Source organism: Engraulis encrasicolus, chromosome 22, assembly GCF_034702125.1.
Source record: "Engraulis encrasicolus isolate BLACKSEA-1 chromosome 22, IST_EnEncr_1.0, whole genome shotgun sequence".
NCBI classification, from domain to species: domain Eukaryota; kingdom Metazoa; phylum Chordata; class Actinopteri; order Clupeiformes; family Engraulidae; genus Engraulis; species Engraulis encrasicolus.
The window spans coordinates 51,355,676-51,375,679 of NC_085878.1; the positions used below are offsets into that span (position 1 = coordinate 51,355,676).

General features: G+C 40.3%; 1 protein-coding gene across 2 annotated transcripts in view; it reads right to left on the reverse strand.

Moving 5' to 3' along the window:
• Positions 1-9,628: 9,628 nt before the first annotated feature.
• The window catches only part of ogfod1 (2-oxoglutarate and iron-dependent oxygenase domain containing 1), a 38,660-nt gene continuing 28,284 nt past the window's right edge, over positions 9,629-20,004 (reverse strand). For both annotated transcript variants that reach the window (XM_063188647.1, XM_063188645.1), the window contains 4 exons: positions 13,155-13,378; positions 12,185-12,307; positions 10,221-10,279; positions 9,629-9,794 (listed from right to left, as the gene is read on the reverse strand). In XM_063188647.1, the coding sequence (XP_063044717.1) occupies positions 9,642-9,794; positions 10,221-10,279; positions 12,185-12,307; positions 13,155-13,378 (559 nt within the window). In that variant the 3' untranslated portion in view covers positions 9,629-9,641. The remainder of the gene's footprint in view (positions 9,795-10,220; positions 10,280-12,184; positions 12,308-13,154; positions 13,379-20,004) is intronic.

The following is a 20,004-nucleotide window of genomic DNA, read 5'->3' on the forward strand; positions in this document are numbered from 1 at the left end:
GATTTTTGTGCTGGCGAACGCTGCGCTCTGCCTGAGCACGCCAGAGATCCTGGGATGGCCAGCCCCAGGTGTGAATCCATATCTGTCAATGTAGAGGTGAGCCTGAGATTCTCCCTTGGTGCGCGAGCTGTCTGTAGGCCTGTCAATCGGTAACTCACACTCTGTCCTCCTGTGCTGAGAGTGTGCCGTCGAGGGTCGGCAACATCGCTTACTGCTGTTTTGTCCCTGCCCAATTAGTTTTGCTTTTCTGTTATGTTTGTTTTTGTTTGTTTAATTTCCGCCCGGCCGCCTTCCCCCCTCTCCTGGTCTGAATAGCATTGCTGCTGTTAGTAGGCCTACCTAGGCAATAGGCTATATTTACTCTGTTAAAGCTCTATTCTCTCACCGCTTTCAGTGCAGGCCCCGTGTCTCCTTACGCACTTGTAGCTTTAGGGGTGACGTGCACAGTTTGACGTGTAAAGACTTACTGATTGAATCACTTGCTTGCAGTGGAAAGACTTGCTGTTTAAATCACTTGCTTGACGTGTAAAGACTTACTGATTGAATCACTTGCTTGCAGTGGAAAGACTTACTGATTGAATCACTTGCTTGCCGTGGTAGCCTATGCCTATGCGCATATGTGTAAATAGGAATGTTGTAGACACGGGTTACCTGCACTGATCGTCTGTGAGTTCCACCATAGCAATCTCAGACCTCCCCCTTCTCTGCACAATTCTGTTCCCTTTTTGTTTTAGGCGGTACAGGAGTTTTGATGTATGTTTATTTTCTTATTTTAAGTATATGTTAATAAAGAAACGATTTTTATTTTGAAACAAGAAGTACACGTCTCTGTCTACGTTTATCCGAACCTGTTGTGCCTTGGTTTATCACTGTCTTCAATCAATACTCTGGGTGGCGAAATTCCCCCAGTGGCGTAGTCGTGCAATTACACATAAAAAGGGGTAATTATTATTTTAAGGATAATTACCAGTAAAAGTCCACTTTGCTACATGTACATAGTGTGAAAGTATGGGTGAGTCTGTGCTTACATGCTTGACAGCAAATGTAACATTAATTTGTCAACGATTTGAGAAGATTCTTGGTCTGAATTAAAATGAGTATTGCCCACACTAAAAACTATGGTGAGAATAGACTGCTGCTAATGCTCACTCAGAAGCATCTGAATGGGACAGTGTCAGTGCAAGATGTCCTAGGTAGCAGGTTCTCCATCCTCTAATTTCCATAACAGATATATTTTATTTGTAGCCTATGAGAGAGGGTAAAGGACAGGACCTTTCCATATGTATGAAGAACCCCATAAGATCACCTAATTCTACATTTTCACAAGGCATTGTGCATATTGTGAGAGCATTTCAGTCATCTTTCGAATGGCATTGCAGATTAGTCAATATACATGTAGGCTACAGTATGGCTTCAGTTCAAATGAAATGGAAATGATTTCTAAGTACATGTTGAGTAAGAAGACAGAGGTAAATTGTTTTCTTTAATTTGCAGACAAGTTCTCACCTAGTACTTGTGTCAAAAGTTGTATTAGTTAGCTCAGTAATCACTGAGTACTTAAATTGCTATCAAAACTGACAGCTGATGGACAACATGTACCGTAGGTCTTTGCCACCCTTACCCATAGGAGAAATATCTATATAAAACAACAATTCTCATATGGTATATACTATGAAAGTAAATCATTATCTGTAGGCCTACTCATTTTCTTGATATGCAAGGGAGGCACACAAATAGTCAGGGAGGAAGGATGGTCCACCATACCCCAACCCCCTCAAACAAAATGCCACAAGACTTTTTTTTAACCTTCAAGATTTTGAGTGGTAACAGTAACATAACTAAGTCCCACTACACCTTGTTGCATCATATTTTACCTACATGTCCTCAGAATGATCTACATGTTTCAGATCTGTACTGTACAGTACAGTGTAGTGCAGTACAGTACAGTAGCATACAGAACGGTGCAGTATAATAAAGTACGGTAGAGTATAGTACAGTACAGTACAGTAGCATACAGCACGGTACAGTACAGTACAGTACAGTACAGCCTACAATACGGTGCAGTAGAGTACAGTACAGTACAGTACAGTAGCATACAGTACGGTGCAGTCTAGTTCAGTTCAGTACAGTAGCATACAGTATGGTGCAGTCTAGTTAAGTACAGTGCAGTACAGTAGAGTACAGTACAGTAGCCTACAATACGGTATATCACAGTACAGTACAGTACAGTACAGTACAGTACAGTACAGTACGGTACAGTGCAATACAGTAGAGTACATAGTCTTGATGACTTTTAGGCTAATTTGACAGCTGTAGCCCTCCAAAGCCAATAGGATTTCCACATGCTGTGGTTTAAAGTTTTTGAAAGACTATTTTAGTATGTGAGAGAGAGTAGGAAGGCAGACATGTTTTAAACAAAGGACCACACCCACAAATAAAAATAAATGAGCACACAATAAATTAAGTGGTTAGGTAGCCAGCATGTCGTCTAGATTAAAGCCCAAAGTAGAATGAAAAACAGACATGTTACCATTTTGCTCTTTTAAAACATAAAGTATTTGTCAATATACTGTATGTATCGTGTATTGCATGTTGATTATTCATAATTTCCTCAGTATATATGGCCCTATCACTCCATGCCTACACTTAGGACTTGAGATATACACATCTGAACATTAATCAGCATACATTTTATTTTGTAATGGCCTTATAGAGGTAAATCATCCAAGCTGTCACTGACACTTGATATGTACATGTATTATTGACTTGATTGATATGAAAATGTAATATTTCAGTTGGGCTCCTAGGCTTAAATCATTGAGGGGGTCCTAAGGAAGCATCATTCAAAATTTTGCGCTTTTGTCAGCTTTCTTTCCCAAGGGCCTTGGAAATGCTGTTCATGGAACTCCTTATAGTTCTTACCCATACCAAAAGCAATCCAAATATTGACGTCTGGATATTGAGCAAGAAGCTGTCCAAACACCCCAAGAACAATCACATTGCCTATATCAACTTTGAACCATTCTTCTGGCACTGATGAAGAATGACCAGATGAGACAATATCTCTTCCTTGTGTATGTGTGTGTGTGTGTGTGTGTGTGTGTGTGTGTGTGTGTGTGTGTGTGTGTGTGTGTGTGTGTGTGTGTGTGTGTGTGTGTGTGTGTGTGTGTGTGCGTACATTTGTCTGTCTGCATCTGTGTGTAGAGTAGAATAGCTTTATTGAATGTGGTAAGTGTGTGTGTGTGTGAGTGCATGCGTGTGTGTGTGTGTGTGTGTGTGTATGTCTGCGTTCGCGTGCGTGCGTGCGTATGTGTTCTGTATTACATGTTTGTGTGTGTGCGTGTCTAAGTGGGATTAAAATTATTGTTTGCCATTTTTATCTGAAGAGCAGACTGAACCTGCTAATGCTAGCATGCTAACATTGGGACAGTAGAAGCATACCTATGTTCCCACGCCCCATTGGTCCCACAGCCCATTTTCCCCACGGCCCACTGGTCCCACAGCCCATTGGTCCCACATCACATCACACATTGGTCACCACATCACTTTTTTTTTCATTTTTTAGGCCCAATGGTCCCACAGCCCATTGGTCCCACAGCTCATTGGTCCCACATTGCTTTTTTATTTGATTTTTTAGGCCCATTGGTCCCACAGCCCATTGGTCCCACATCACAAATACAAAGCGGATTCCAAAAAAGTTGGGACACTTGGTATTTTGTGAATAAAATCAAAATACTTGCATTTTCAAAACATTCAGTATGTTAATAAGGTAGAGCATTGTGCATAGACAATATATCAGTTGTTAAAGTAAAGCAGAATTATTGTTTTGAGGTAATTATGTGATCATTTAAAATTTCACCCTTGCAACAAATCCCAAAAAAGTTGGGACAGGGCCAATGAAATGTTTTTAAAGTTAGATAATACTAAACACAACACAAGGGAGGAGACTTAACGGTTAAATACCTTTACTGATGGCATAATTTTATTCAAAAAATAGATATTTTTCTGTGTGAGACATGATTTCAGCAGCTCAACTGATGGGTGTGTTCTTCAACTTGTTTACCCTCTTGTTATGCTTAATATGTTACATATCCTGACGGCACAAAAACTATTTTGTCACCTGTTTACTCTTATGATGAAATTATACTGTTGGAACACAGTAGAGAATGCAATTTTCCATCATTATGTGGCAATATCTAAAGGCTGTGCTCCAAAACATAATGCCTTGGTAGCTATGGATGCTGTTTAAAATCTGTAGGCCTATATATCATTCAGCATTCATTTTAATGTGCCACATGAGTAAGAGGACCATAAACAAGGCACTACTGCACCCTCTTACCATCATATATGCTGTCTTTTAGACTGACCACTAAAACAAGCTGAAATATTCATCCTCTGTGTAACCTGGGGGGTGCATGACTCCATGATTTTCAAAAAGGAAAATAGTTTCCATTCTGTAATCAGAGGACAGTTCCACATGTCTTCTGGGTCCACCTAGAATGATCTTTTCCACATGCAACACAGTTAAATGTCTGTATAATGTGCATTAATCAAGTGTTGTGTTTTGGGGTCAATTTTTCAACAGCTGTCATTGTTGGAGTGTCATAGTGTGCTTATTGTCAATGGGTATTTCATGATCTCATCACTCATGAAATGCTTTCACAGAACTTAACATTACAGAAATAGGACTTATAAGCCTGCAATTTTGATAATTCAATCTTTTTGTGTAATAAATCAGTAATTAGTCCCTCAACATATTCACTTTAGAGTGACACCGCCTCTGTGTACTGGTCTTTTATTTGTGCATTCATGTTGGCAGTCAGTATAGTTCCTTTTAAAATGGTCTTCCTTGGGTTATTTTGTAGAATTATCCAACTATTACAACATGTTTTGGCCCTGTCCCAACTTTTTTGAGATTTGTTGCATGGGTCGAATTTTAAATGAACACATATTTCCCTCAAAACAATATTTTTTGCCTCGATTTAACAGTTGCTATGTTGACCTTGTGCCATTGTGCATCTTATGCATGAATTGAATGTTTTGAAAATGCCAGCATTTTGATTTTATTCACAAAATACTAAATGTCCCAACTTTTTTGGAATCCGCTTGTACTTTTAACATGTTTTTTTAGGCCCATTGCAGCCCAATGGTCCCACAGCTTAGGCCCCATGCCCCACAACTCCATGTTTCCACATTTCTGAGTAAACTAATGGTGAAAAAGGTGTAAAGACATTTAACCTGATACAATGTGGCCTACACATTTTGTTAATTATTTTTTTGTATTATTTCCTCAGCTTTTTTTTAAGCTTCTTTTCCAAAATCATCACAAAACCATCATCACAGTCAGGGGTGGTGCACTTGAACAGTGTCAAGGTGGCAAGCTGCCATAAAATAAAATGTATTTATTGGATATATATGTTCCTAATGTACCATAGTTGAGGAACATTCCCATGCAAGCTCTACATGGGCCTCCCTCACTGTGCTAAGTTGCAATGAAGATATTGAGTGAAAACTTAAATTGAGTAGTAGTAGTAGCAGCGCAGTTGTGTGTTTTTCTACTTTTGGAATGCTACATAGGGACTGCAGATAGAAATTAGCTATATAGCTATAATCTGGCACAAGCCATCTTTTTACTTCTGTAAACAATGTCTATTGTGCATGGTCCCTGCTGAACTAAACAAAATAAGCTAAACTAAGCTAAACATAAAAAACAGCTTTGAGGACATAATTTAAGGTTAATATGTATAGGCCATGCTGTAATGGGTTACTTAACACCTTTTCATCTCTATTAGTTTACTCAGAAATGTGGGAAGATGGAGTTGAGGAACATAGGGCCTAAATTTGAACAATTTCGTAGGAATGTGGGAACATGGATCAGCAGGAATATGCTGTGGGACCACTGGGCTGTGGGACCAATGGGCCTAAAAAATAAATGTTAAAAGTGTTTGTGATGTGGGACCAATGGGCTGTGGGACCAATGGGCTATGGGACCAACGGACCTAAACATAAATTAAAAACTCTTAGTGATGTGGGAACAATGGGCTGCGGGACCAATGGGCTGTCGGACCATTGGGCCTAATTTTGAAAAAACACAAAAGTCTTTGCGATGTGGGACCAATGGGCTGTGGGACCAATGGGCCGTGGGAACATAGGGCTGACCCCGGGACGGTTTCCTGTTTTTGAATCTAAATAAGACATATATAACATTGTTTTTATGGTAAGTTTTGCACATATTTTCAAAGTTCAGTTTGTATACGTCACACATAAATAGGTGGATTGGCCCATTACACCATTATGTCCAGGCAGTACAGCATTTTACTACTATTGGCTCGTTTTGGGCAGCCATCTTGGATTTACCCCATAAAAATGACCTTAATGACATTGAAATTTGGGGCACCCCTTCTGAAATGATGGAGAACACCCTAAGGAAGGTCTACACCGATTTTGGCACTTCTGTCCAACGCGTAACGATTATGCCCCTTTTGGACGGTAAGATCCCCTACTATTGGCCGTTATCAATCAAGCATAACCCACGGCCTCTCGTGGCTTATTGCTTAATTATCTTCTGGGATCTTCTGGGAGTAAACAGAGGTAATGTCATATCATCTCAATTAGGTTCATGTCAGAACTTTCTGGGGTATTCCAGAATGCACATTTTATTGTTCTGAAGTTATTATAAAGCCAAAAGAGAATCTGCACATGTCTAAGAGGCTGAACGTATTGCAAAGGAAAATGTGAGCGCCAGCAGAGAAGTGCAAGAGGATCATTGATGAATCCAAGAAAGGGGTGTGTGAAAGGAGGGGTGCCAGTATTGCTGCACATGTGCTGTAGGCCTACCTCATCACTTATTTTTCTTTGAAAGGCAAAATCTACTTGAAATGACATTGTTCCATTCTAAATATCTTCGGACCACCAATTAAAAGATCCTGGTGGTACAATTCACACGTTTATTTCAGGAGATATTGCACAGGTTGAAAATAGGGTGCTGTGGCCCAACCGTGGCCAGAGCTACAGTGAGGAGAATAAGTAATTGAGCCCTTGCTGATTTTGTTGGTTTGCCCACTAATAAGGACATGATCATTCTATAATATTAATGATAAAATGTATTCCAATATAGAGAGACAGAATATCAAAAAGAAAATCCAGAAAATGACTTTGAAGAATATATTTTAATTGATTTGTATTCCATTGAGGAAAATAAGTATTTGACCCCTCTAGTCAAAGAAGACAAAATTACTTGGTGGCAAAGCCCTTGTTTTCTCATTCAGAGGTCAGATGTTTCTTTCAGTTAAAGGGATATGCCACTATTTTGGGGCTTAATACAGTTAAAATCGTTGGCTGGGGTTTATAAAGGTGGTAAAGTGTCTTATTTTTCATGTTAAGCGTTGTCTTGCTTTAAGACAAGTTAAAAGAGGGAATATGTCGCTAAGCTAGTGAAAGTCAATGTATCCATGTAGTATGCCACAATGCTACACGGATTCATTGACTTTCACTAGCTTAGCGACATCTTTTAACTTGTCTTAAAGCAAGACAATGGCTTACATGAAAAGGGAAACACTTTAACACCTTTATAAACCCCGGCCAACAATTTTAACTGTATTAAGCCCCAAAATAGTGGCATACCCCTTTAATGACAATGTTTGTGGATATATTAGAAAGGATTTTTGTCAGCTTTTCTTTGCAGATCATCTCTAAATCGCTTAGGTTGTATGACTGTAGCTTGCCAAATGGGAGCTTCTGTTCCCTTCACAGGATTAGTATAGGGTTAATGTTTGGAAACTGTCTAGGCCACTTCATGACCTTAATATGCTTCTGCTTGAGCTACTCCTTCGTTGCTTGGGCTGTATGTTATGGATTATTATCATATTGGGAGGTCAATCCATGACCCACCTTCAGTCTAGTGGTGGTGGGAAAGAGGTTGGCATACATCGTACGTTTACAGGTCTCCTTCCATCCATTTCTTGACGATGTGAAGTTGTCCTGTGTCTTGGCCAGACAAACAACTTCAAAACATAATGTTACCACTTTCATTTATGATGTTGGAGAAGGTGTTGTTCTTGGGATCATAGGCAGCATTTCTCTTCCTCCAAACACATCGAGTTGTGTTAATGCCAAACAGTCTGATTTTGGTGTCATCTGATTCCAGCACCTCCCAATCATATCCTAATCCAGTTTGATGTTCATTGGCAAACCTCAGGTGAGCCTGAACAGGTTCCTTCTGAAGCCGGGGTACCATACATGCACTGCAAGATTTTAATCCGCTGTGGTATCAAGTGTTTCCAATAGTTTTCTTAGTGATTGAGGTCTCAGCTGCCTTGAGATCATTTCCTAGCTCCTCCCATACAGTTTTAATGTGCTTTATCTCCTTTTTTTCTGGTTATTAAATTCCCACAAGGTCAAATCTTGTATGGAACCAGAGACAGGCCTCAGAATGATGATTGATGATCATTTTGTATGTCCTAAAATTGGGAGGAAATGCACCAACAGTTTTCTCTTTAATATTCAGGAGCCCATTTCAGCCTTGTTGAGTTCTAAAATCTTGTCCCTGACATCCTTTGACAGCTTTTTGGTCTGTCCCATGTTGGCGAGTTTAGTTTGATTGATTGACTGATTCTATGGACTGATTCTGCAGATTCAATGTGTCTTTTGTGCAGGTTACTATTAACAGGTGTGTTCAATTCAGATAACAAGTTGATTGGAAGTGCCATTTGATCTGCGGGATCAGAACTCTTAATGGTTGGCAGGGGATCAAATACTTATTTCCCTCAATTAAATATAAATAAATTATTATATATTCTTTAGAGTTAATTTCTGGATTTTCTTTTTGACATTCTGTCTCTCCATATTAGAATACATATTATCATTAACATTAAAGACTGATCATGTCTATATTAGTGGGCAAACCAACAACATCAGCAAGGGATCAAATACTTATTCTCCTCACTGTATCTAGGGGAAGTCAAGCTGATCCCATTGACCGCTCTGTTTTTCTAAGGCTTAGGGCTGCTCATGGTGCTCACTTACTTCTAAGTGGCTTCCACAGCATGGTGTGGTGTGTTCATTGACCTTCCCCAACAAGTTTGAGGGCGAAATATGGCTTCTGTCATTTTTTATTAGCCATTTTGTGAATTAAATTGTGAATTTATTTACAAAATGGTACATAAAACACGACAGAAGCCATATTTCGCATTCGAACTTGTTAGGGAATGCCAGTGAACACCCCTTACTACTTAGTGAGATGCATACTTTCGAAAACAAATGTTTAAAGGGTCTTAAGAACATATTTGGACATGCCCACATACGGCCATTGTAATACCAATTGAGACAAAATCTGAATTAGCCAAATAACGGAGACAGCAGCAAACATTAAAAAACAGTGAGGGTACTCTAAAACATTGCAGACAACTCAGAAAAGGGGCTTAATGTTCAAAATAGTGCAGTTGCCCTTTAAGTACTTGTTATGTGTTAATCTATATGGAAAGAACGCCACTTCCAGGCACTGATTCAATCTACATTGAAGCAAGTGGCAAATGTACTTCCGGGTATCCCAAATGTTCCCTGTCTGTGTGTTCCTGCCCTATCCAATAAAGCCTCAACGTGTCCCTAAAAAATACTTAAGACAATGATGTCAAAGTCAAAGTTTATTCGTAATATACAAAGGAGAAGTCATAAAATGTTCCCGGTGGGTCCTGGTGGGAGGAGCTTGTGTCGTTGACATATTTGACAAACTTGAGAGTATCCGTGTCCCTGTAGACCAGTGCCAGTGAGTTGTCTTCAGGATTCACCGTCAAAAGCTTTGGACACACAAACACACACAAGACGGTGCATATTACAGTATTATCATTGCAGTGATGAGCAATCTGGATTCATTTGTTTACAGTCCAGTGCCACATAATACCTGATTTTACCTGTCCAATTTAAGCAGGTGATTGAATGGTCACCTTGTTGAACTGAAGTGAAAACCAAGTCATTTGAAGTATGTGACACAGAACTGTAACCATCACTGGTTACTATATTGTATTCAAGTCATGCATTCTATTATACCATGGAAAAGCAGTGACACAGACACAAACAGAATGGTGTCTAAGTACATCAGTGTTGCGTTGTCTTAGACTAGGGGAGAAAACTTAAAACAGCCCTGTCCCCCCCATCCCAAAAAAAGCAAAACCCACACCCATAGCAATACCTAATTTTACCAACAAACTGTTACAAGCACTGACCTCCTCATCTTCTCCATAAGCAATGTAGGAAGTAAAACCACCGGCCTCGTGCTTCCAACCTAGGGATGGTAATCAATAGGACTCCATTATCAATTCTGCTTAACGATAAGAATATTTATCAATACTCTTTTGAAGGGAAAAAAGGATAGCAAACAGTTGGATCAGCATCAACTTAACCCAGTGGTTCTCAAACTTTTCCCATCATTCCCCCCTTCCGAGGGTCTGGATACTTCCCAAAATCAGATGTCACAACCCCCCCTGCAATGCCTCTACGCCCCCCAGGGGGGCTTGCGCCCCACTTTGAGACACACTGTCTTAACCCATTTAACCTGATGACTCATATGTTGTTTAACCTTTGGTGCCTGGAGACACATATACGCTGCATTCAGGCTCTTGAGATTTTAACACATTCTAATGCAAGATGAGGGTCTTAGGGTGTAAATGCAAATTCTTTCATGTTTTTATATGCATCAGAGGCTAAGGTATTTAGGTTTCTATAGGCTGAGGGCAACTTTCCCAACAAGGGCTTAGGCATTTAGCAGGTGCTTTTTGCAGGTGCTTTAGGCATCAATGGGTTAAGTTAGAAATCGGGGTCAACCGATACAAGTTTTTTAATGGCCGATGCGATACCGCTTTTTTTGTCATCACACTTGGCCGATACCCGATTTCCGATATCCGATATTTGGGGCCGATATGGGTTAAAAAAAAGGTAAAAAAATGACAAATATTCCAGGTCTCAAGTTAAAAATAAACATTCCTTTAACATTATCAAATTGAGGTAGAAGTTGTAACATTTAAACACCCACTCTAACAATCAAGTAAACTCTAACAATCAAGTAATGTCTAACAATCAAGTAATACAAAAATAAAGTGTCTTGGTGCTTTAAAAAAACCCAAATGACATAAAATAATAAATATTGCGTATCGGCCAAAACCATGCGCGTATCGGCCGATACCGATACACTTAAAAATTGCAAATATCGGCCCGATACCGATAACGATATATATATATCGGTCTATCCTTAGTTAGAAGTGTCACGAGTCACGAGTCAGGAACTTAAAAATAGGGTGACCACCTCTTAATGGGTCCAAGGGGGAGAATGAAGGACTCCACCAGGCATGGCACGCCCCAACCCTTCGGCCAGATTCACTAATAGTGCAGAGCCATGGAAGTAAGAGTGAGACCTTCGTGTTCCATTTTTACACATATGGCAGCTCATGGAGCTTTTGACACACATCAACATCATTGACAGTTCCGAGAAGTGGGTGTTGAACACAGAAAGTAAAGATAAATATAATTGATTTTCCATTTTTATGTCATCTTTGCTTGTTATGTAGTGGTGCTGTGTTAGTCTCTAGCGAAAAGACAGTCACTTGGCTAGAATGATCTGAATCAACAAGAATCATGTCACCAACCTACTTCCTGTTCCCCGGTTATCACAACTCTAAATTCCATGGCTCTATAATAGGTTAGTGCTTACGTAACACCTTGGTTACATGGATTCACACCTTCATACCAACTTTAGGCCTTTTGTACCACAAGGCATGATGCGCATATGTGAGGGTGAGGAGTTTTATGATTATGATGAGTCTAAATCTGGAACTATTTGGAATAATTTTACTCCTAAGTGTAATGAGTTTGGATAATGCAAAAAAAAGGAAAAACAGAACTTATGATTAATTTGCGCCAATTACGGTGTTTCCAAATGTCAATGACACATATTATTGAGCTAACAACTATAGCCAGTAATGCTATCGGAGGCTTTTGTTTCTTTCCAATTCCCACCGCATTTGTGGGCAGATGGACACTAACATTATCCAATGATCGCGAGTTTGGGATAGGCTATAAAAAATAACTACTTGCATTAGTAAAAGTGTTTATTTTGAGACTTTTGTTCCCATCACAGCATTATCAAACCAAAGGGGATATACATTAAAAAATAAAAATAAAAATAAAATATTACCTGAGCATCCAATTGTAAGACGAAGGTCCAGGCAAAACTCTCGCTGGTCGCAGTCATGCACGAGAGTGTAGGAGCCGTGTTTCCACCTCCTGACCTCACCAGCGCATACTGCTGTCGTGCCATCTTGCATTAATAAAAAAAAAACACACAGGACACACAGCAGTTGAAATTAGGTGTACATGATCAAATGACTTACTTTTTCAAGTGCTGACTGTGAAGCTCTCGTTTCTAAGTTACATACATGCAGTTTATTAACTTTTTTTATTTGTTTTTTATTTGTATATATTTTTCTGGGCTTTTATGCCTTTATTTGACAGGACAGTTGAAGATGGTGACAGGAAGCGAATGGGGCAGAGAGACAGGGGAGGAACGGGAAATGACCCCGGCCGGACTCGAACCGGGGTCCCCTAGGGTGGGCATGTAAGCCCAAATGTGGGGGGCTTAGCGCGCTGCGCCACAGCGCCCCCCTTATTTTCTTTTTTTTTTTAAAAAGCAAAAGACCCGGACCAGAATCGAATCCGGGTTCGCCTCATAGTAGACGAGTGCCTTACCGATAAGCCACGGGAGGGCCAGTTATATGCAGTTTTAAAGCCTCTCGTTTATTTATTTAGTATAAAGCACAGATATGAAGAAGTGGAATTAATCTCATTTCTCACTGAGGTTCACAGACATAGACTGTATATGATAAGAACTGGACTAAGCCTCTGTGAAATGAGGCTTGATTTGAAACTCTTCAACCCCTTTTCTACTCTGGAAAATCAAAGGAACAAAACAATACATACACCTAAACAGCAATTCTACAGCAGTTTTTTTTATTCCATTCTGATCTTCTCTGGGCTTCAGTTTAGATCCATCACCACGACCATCCTTCTAGATTTTCCTCAAGACTGAATGGCACGACTAGATTTACAGTACTGACTTGCGCCATGACATATTTGCATTAGGACGAGCAGACATCCACAACACAAACCTTTACTTTTCCGTTCTGGTCTTCTCTCGACTTCATGATCAGATCCATCAGCACCACTACTATCCTCTTCCTCATCCTCACTACTGTCGTTGTTCTCGGCCAGCGGGTGTAACTTCAACCCCGAAAGGTTGGACAGCAATAGGAAGAAAGCCTCCGAAGACAAAAGCTCCCAACATTCTTGAACACAGGGTGGAAGGGAGCCCATTTCAGCGTATTCATAGTGCCTGGGGGAAAAGTGCATGATAATGTTAGTTAAACAGAAAATTCAAGGCCATTAAGAAGAATCTTGATATGAAGGGCCAAGATTACAAAAAGTCATTCCTTGAAATGTGGATATGAACGGGGCCGGATTAAGATGGACTGGGCCCCAGCAACAGCAATCTTTCTGACAAATTTACACAGTGTCCTAATTACAAGCTGGGAATTAAGGTTAACATGTCTACCGACTGTACTCAACACGACAGATGAATATTTAATATTGAATCTTTTCACAATTCTGCAATTTTTCCCTTTTTACCATTCAGTGCCCCCCTTGCAGATGGGGGCCCCTAGGCTGAAGCCATATCTAGCCTCTGCGTTAATCCAGCCCTGGATATGAAATGTAAACTTTAGAAAATAGGAAGCAATTCACCTTTCGCTAAGGCCTGCCCTAAAATGCTGTTTGACCAATCACAGCGCAGCAAAAGGACGAGGTCAGACAGAAGTTGGACAGTTTGACAGCGCTCCACTGTCATTTGACGTTTGACATCGAACTCAAATGCAGGAATCTCATGTTTTCAAGTCGGTTTTAGCAAGATATTACGGTCATATTATTATTAAATGTATGCACACCTAGGGCACCAAATAAATTCATCACAGAGGATCAGCAACATACAGTCATGGCCAAAAGTATTGGCACCCCTTCAATTATGTTAGAAAATACTCAATTTCTTCCAGAAAATTATTGCAATCACAATTTCTTTGTTATTAATATCTTCATTTGTTTTTCTTGCAATGAAAAAGCACAAAAGAGAATGAAAAAAAGTCAAATGAATGATCATTTTACACAAAACTCAAAAAATGGGACGGACAAAAGTATTGACACCCTCAGCCTAATACTTGGTAGCACAACCTTTAGACGAAATATCTGCGAACAGCCACTTGCGGTAACCATCAATGAGCTTCCTACAACACTCTGCTGGAATTTTAGACCATCCTTGAGGTGATTTGAAGGGTGCTTTCTCAGTGGCGGACTTAGCAATTTGGGGGCCTAAGGCGAATTTAGCTAGGGGGCCCATCGGCCCATTTCATATCACATTTTTTTAACATAAAATCTCTATTTCGATTTTTTTTTAAATCACGATTTTCCATTAAAAAAATTATAAAAAAAAAAAAAGGCAATCTTTGGCTACAACCCTTTCTGGACAGATTTCAATGAATATTTGCAACTTTTCATGCAAAAATTGAACAAACTAAAATGTGAAATTTTCTGTAATCCCACTTTCACTTTGATATGAGAGCAGAGTGATTTCCCCCCCTCACTGAAGTGTTATTTCATATGTCCATGCTTGCTGTTACCTATTTGAAGTGACGTTGGTTTGGGATTTCATGGAGGATTTTAAAATGCTGCTGTGGGGAGTAGACAGCGACAGGTGGACACTGTTTTCTGACAGAACAGCGGTTTGCAGGCATTTGGCGTTTTCAGGTGGATATTGTCTTCGTGGATGTTACAGACATCCCAACTTTCAAAAACTAATCAAGGAGATATTTAGGCTACTAAGTAAACCGAGAAGTGCGCTCTCTGTCAAACGGTCGCCTTGACCCAAGCCTACCTGAACAGACCCATTGAGAAGAGACACGCGTGCAGTCAGGTTAAACAGAAACAAAGCCTTCATGTTCCCCGCTCACGTGCCTGTGAAATAATCGAAGTAGTCAATTCCGCGGAGCTCAATGCGCGAGTTGCCATCTTGCCTGCACGTCTCATATGTTGGATGTTGGATTTCATGTGATACTTTTAAATGTCGCTGTGGGAAGTAGACAGAGTAGGCGACAGGTGCACACTCTTTTCTGACAGAACAGCGGTTTGCAGGCATTTGGCGTTTTCAGGTGGATATTGTCTTCGTGGATGTTAGACATCCCAACTTTCAAAAACTAATCAAGGAGATGTTAACTGAATAAACCGAAAAGCGCGCGCTCTGTCAAACGGTCGCCCTTACCCAAGCCTGCCCGAACAGACCCATTGAGAAGAGATGCGCGTGCAGTCAGGTTAAACAGAAACACAGTTCACGCTCCCCTCGCTCGCGTGCCCGTGGCATGTCATCGAAGTAGCAAATTCCGCGCTCAATGCTCGAGTTGCCATCTTGCCTGCATTTCTCATAGGCTATGTTGGATTTCATGGGAGACTTTTAAATGTCGCTGTGGGAAGTTGACAGAGTAGGCGACAGGTGCACACTCTTTTCTGACAGAACAGCGGTTTATAGGCGTTTGCGTTTTCACGTGGATATTGTCTTCGTGGACGTTATAGACACCCTAAGTTCCAAAAACTAATCAAGGAGACATTTACTGCATTTAAAAGACGCGCTCTCTGTCAAGTGGTCGCCCGAACAAACCCTTTGAAGACGTGCGTGCACAAGATAAACAGAAACACAGCCTTCACTCTCCCTGCGCTCGCGCGCCTGTGAAGTCTATTCGAAGTAGGCTAGGCCTATCCAGTAACCTACTCCACACTAATGCATGAGTTGCTTTCTTGCCTGCTTTTCTTTCTTGCTAAACTTCTCATAGCATTGTCAAAAAAACAGGGGGTTGCCGGTGTTAGGGCTGTTGTTTTCTTCTATGGGTTTTGTTTCTTTTAAGTGGTGACGCTGCGTTTAGTCTAACAACACTGAACATAGCAAACACTGTCTGCAAACGCCTTCCTATTTTTTTGTGCTCCGCTTGATGTTACTGACCATGAAGAGGTTGTTGAGTGTGGCGCTTGACAGTTATCCTCCTTATCTGAGTGAAGACGTGGTTGTGTGCATGTTTAGGAACTCGCCTGGCGCACATGGCACGCAAGGATGGAATAGTCCATTTTAACGCGAAAGAGAGGGTGTGCACAGAATCAGTATTTTTTTCTAATGTATTGTGTTGTTCTTGTTTCCAATTTAGACATACAAAATTCATTATTTATGAAAATCACCATTAATCTGTGAATTACTGTCGAAGGGGGCCCAATTACCAGCTATAGGCCCATGTGAGGGGGGTAGAGGGGGCCCCTACAGCTGGAGCCTAATTATTTTCTCTGAAGGTCTCGTCTTTTTTCCTGCATTCATTTGAATTGACAGGAAAACACTGAGGCCTTCTAAGAAAAGAATACGGTCCGTACAGTCAAACATGGCAGAGGTTCCCTGATGTTTTGAGGTTGCTTTGCTGCCTCTGGCACTGGACTGCTTGACCATGTGCATGGAATTATGAAGTCTGAAGATTATCAATAAATTTTGCTGCATAATGTAGGAGTCCACCCCCTAATCCCATAGAAAACCTGAAGAGGGGTCTCACAGTGGCAGTTTGGAGAAAGCACCCTTCAAATCTCAAGAAGGATGGTCTAAAATTCCAGCAGAGTGTTGTAGGAAGCTCATTGATGGTTACCACAAGTGGCTGTTCGCAGATATTTTGTCTAAAGGTTGTGCTACCAAGTATTAGACTGAGGGCGTCAATACTTTTGTCCGGCCCATTTTTGGAGTTTTGTGTAAAATGATCATTCATTTGACTTTTTTTCATTCTCTTTTGTGTTTTTGCATTGCAAGAAAAACAAATGAAGATATTAATAACAAAGAATTTGTGATTGCAATCATTTTCTGGAAGAAATTGAGTATTTTCTAACATAATTGAAGGGGTGCAAATACTTTTGGCCATGACTGTACACAGATTGGTTGGGAACATGCATTGTCCATATCAAATCTCTGTGTTTGAAACAGCACTCACCACAGTCCTTCAAAGATGCCCGAAAAGTCAAAGGTGAGAATTTTCTGAGCAACTTTAAGCCCCATAAAAATGTGATAAATGACTAGAGGATGTGTAAATGCCCACATATCACAAGTACATATTCCAAATGTTATCCCTTGAAATTTGTAAGGACCTACTTTAAGTAGTTTTTTTAGATATGGTAATCTGAAAGTGGGCTCTTGGAGGACTCTGTTCAAATCGAGTCAGGGGGGTATCACGACAAGCTGGGCTACTTCAGTGACTAGACCCAGGGATGACTGGAGCACTCAGCAACTTTTTTTAGAGTTTTTTGATTATTTTGGTGCACAAAATAATAAAAAACCTCTAAAAAAGTTGCTGAGTGCTCCAGTCATCCCTGGGTCTAGTCACTGTGAAGTAGCCCAGCTTGTCTTGATACTGACGGTGAGCACCACCAAGGCTGAAGCGCAGACATCCCCTCTTCGGAGTCAGGGGGGTACAGTATATCACGAAAGTGAATACACCCCTCAAAGTTTTGCAGATTTTTGAGTATATCTTTTCATAGGAAAGCATTACAGAAATGTAACTTTGACACAATGATTAGTGACCTTTTAACAACATATTTAAGCGCTTAAATTTCTTGTTCACTCAGAAAAAAAACAAAATACAGCCATTAATGTTTGAACATGTACTCACAAAAGTGATTACACCCCAGATTAAAATCTGGTAGAGAAGGGGCTATGTTGGCTCGAATCGTCTCGAAATGAAACGAAATGAAAAGGGATGACAAGGGAGGTCATCAGTGTGCGTTTCAACCTTTCTTTGCATTGAACTTTTAAATTTTGAGTCTGCATCTGGCTTAAATAGATTGGTGTGAGATTTGAATGCAATCCTATGGAGAATATCATGATCTGCTTCAGTAGTCACAGTGCATGTTGACATGTATGTTTCTTTTAGGTGTATTTCAGATTGCCAATGTTGACAGCATTCATGCATCCCCAAACCATGCCAGTCCCACTACCATGCTTGGCTTATGAGAGGATACACCTTTTTTGTAAAACTCACTTGTTTACCACCACACATGCTTGACACCATCTAAAGCAAATGTGTTTATCTTGGTCTCTTCAGATCACACAACATGGTTCCAGTGATTCATATCCTTGGTCTGTTCATCTCTCTTGAGACCAAGATAAACAAATTTGCTTTAGATGGTGTCAAGCATGTGTGGTGGTAAACAAGTGAGTTTTACAAAAAAGGTGTATCCTCTCATAAGCCAAGCATGGTAGTGGGACTGACATGGTTTGGGGATGCATGAATGCTGTCAACATTGGCAATCTGAAATACACCTAAAAGAAGCATACATGTCAACATGCACTGTGACTACTGAAGCAGATCATGATATTCTCCATAGGATTGCATTCAAATCTCAAACCAATCTATTTAAGCCAGATGCAGACTCAAAATTTAAAAGTTCAATGCAAAGAAAGGTTGAAACGCACACTGATGACCTCCCTTGTCATCCCTTTTCATTTCGAGACGATTCGAGCCAACATAGCCCCTTCTGTACCGGATTTTAATCTGGGGTGTACTCACTTTTGTGAGTACATGTTCAAACATTAATGGCTGTATTTTGTTTTTTTCTGAGTGAACAAGAAATTTAAGCGGTTAAATATGTTGTTAAAAGGTCACTAATCATTGTGTCAAAGTTACATTTCTGTAATGCTTTCCTATGAAAACATATACTCAAAAATCTGCAAAACTGTGAGGGGTGTATTCACTTTCGTGATATACTGTACCTGACAAAACAAAATTTAATGACAAAACTATAAGGAGTTGAGAGTAATGATTTTGCACTTTTCCTATTGGGAAATGTGTGAACCTCCTTGATTTTTTTCAGCCAAATCTGAGATGGATGGTGCGGGATGATTCAGTGATTTGACGTGGTATGACCTGGATGTTGTAAATATGGAGATTATTGAATGACTCAGATTACACTGTTGATGCTATCTCAAGGAGAGTTTGGGCCTGTTTGTACTAGCTCACCCCCACTAAAGATGTGGCACCCCCTGAAGTGCCACTGGCCCTAGCAAGACAAAGGACACTTTTGGGGTGGGGGGTTGCAGTATATAATCTCACTTCAGAGATTCATCTGGGAGACACTTCCTACCTCTGAAGGGCTCAAAAACTCTGTGTTTCTCTCCCTCTCTCCCTCTTTCTTTCTCTCTCTCTGTCTATCCATCTTGGGTAAACTGTAAACTGTTGATTTCACTGTACCCTATGTAACCTACAGTAGCCTTGAGTTAAATGTAATGTTACCTTGCAGTTGATAATTAAATTGTCATATAACTTTCATTCATTTGTATCTCCTCATCTGTATCATGCCCTTTGCCTTTCCTGTGTCTTAAGTTAACACGGCTTCTGTTTCAAATGCCCACTCCTGCCGTCGTTGGTTAGGAATAAAATGGAGGGAAAAGTTATATACTTTTGCAAGGTGATCGCTTTCCCTTTCCCCCCCACCAAAAAAACGGTCAGAGCTTACTAGCAGCTGGATAGTCTGCCTTGAAGGGTCTCGGTATCCTGACACTCGACTAGAAAGCACACGGATCAACAAATATACTTTGCGTACTCCAATCATGCCACCATCTCACTCGTGTAACTTTTCAGTAAGGTTGTAAGCAAAATACGAACTTGTTTCAGGATAGGATTTTGGTGTTCTGACCTAATTAATGAAGAAACGTCAGGATTGTTTTGACTAGCAGCTGATGGACGTTATTTTGTTAGGCTACTGAAGATATAGACGCCAAACGTTAATGTTACACATTGATGTGGTAGCTTTGAAGATGAGTACAGCCATCACATTTCGTTTAGCAACTACAGTTTGAGCCAGGGCTGAAAGATATGCGAGTTAGCTTATCATAGTGCTGGTTAC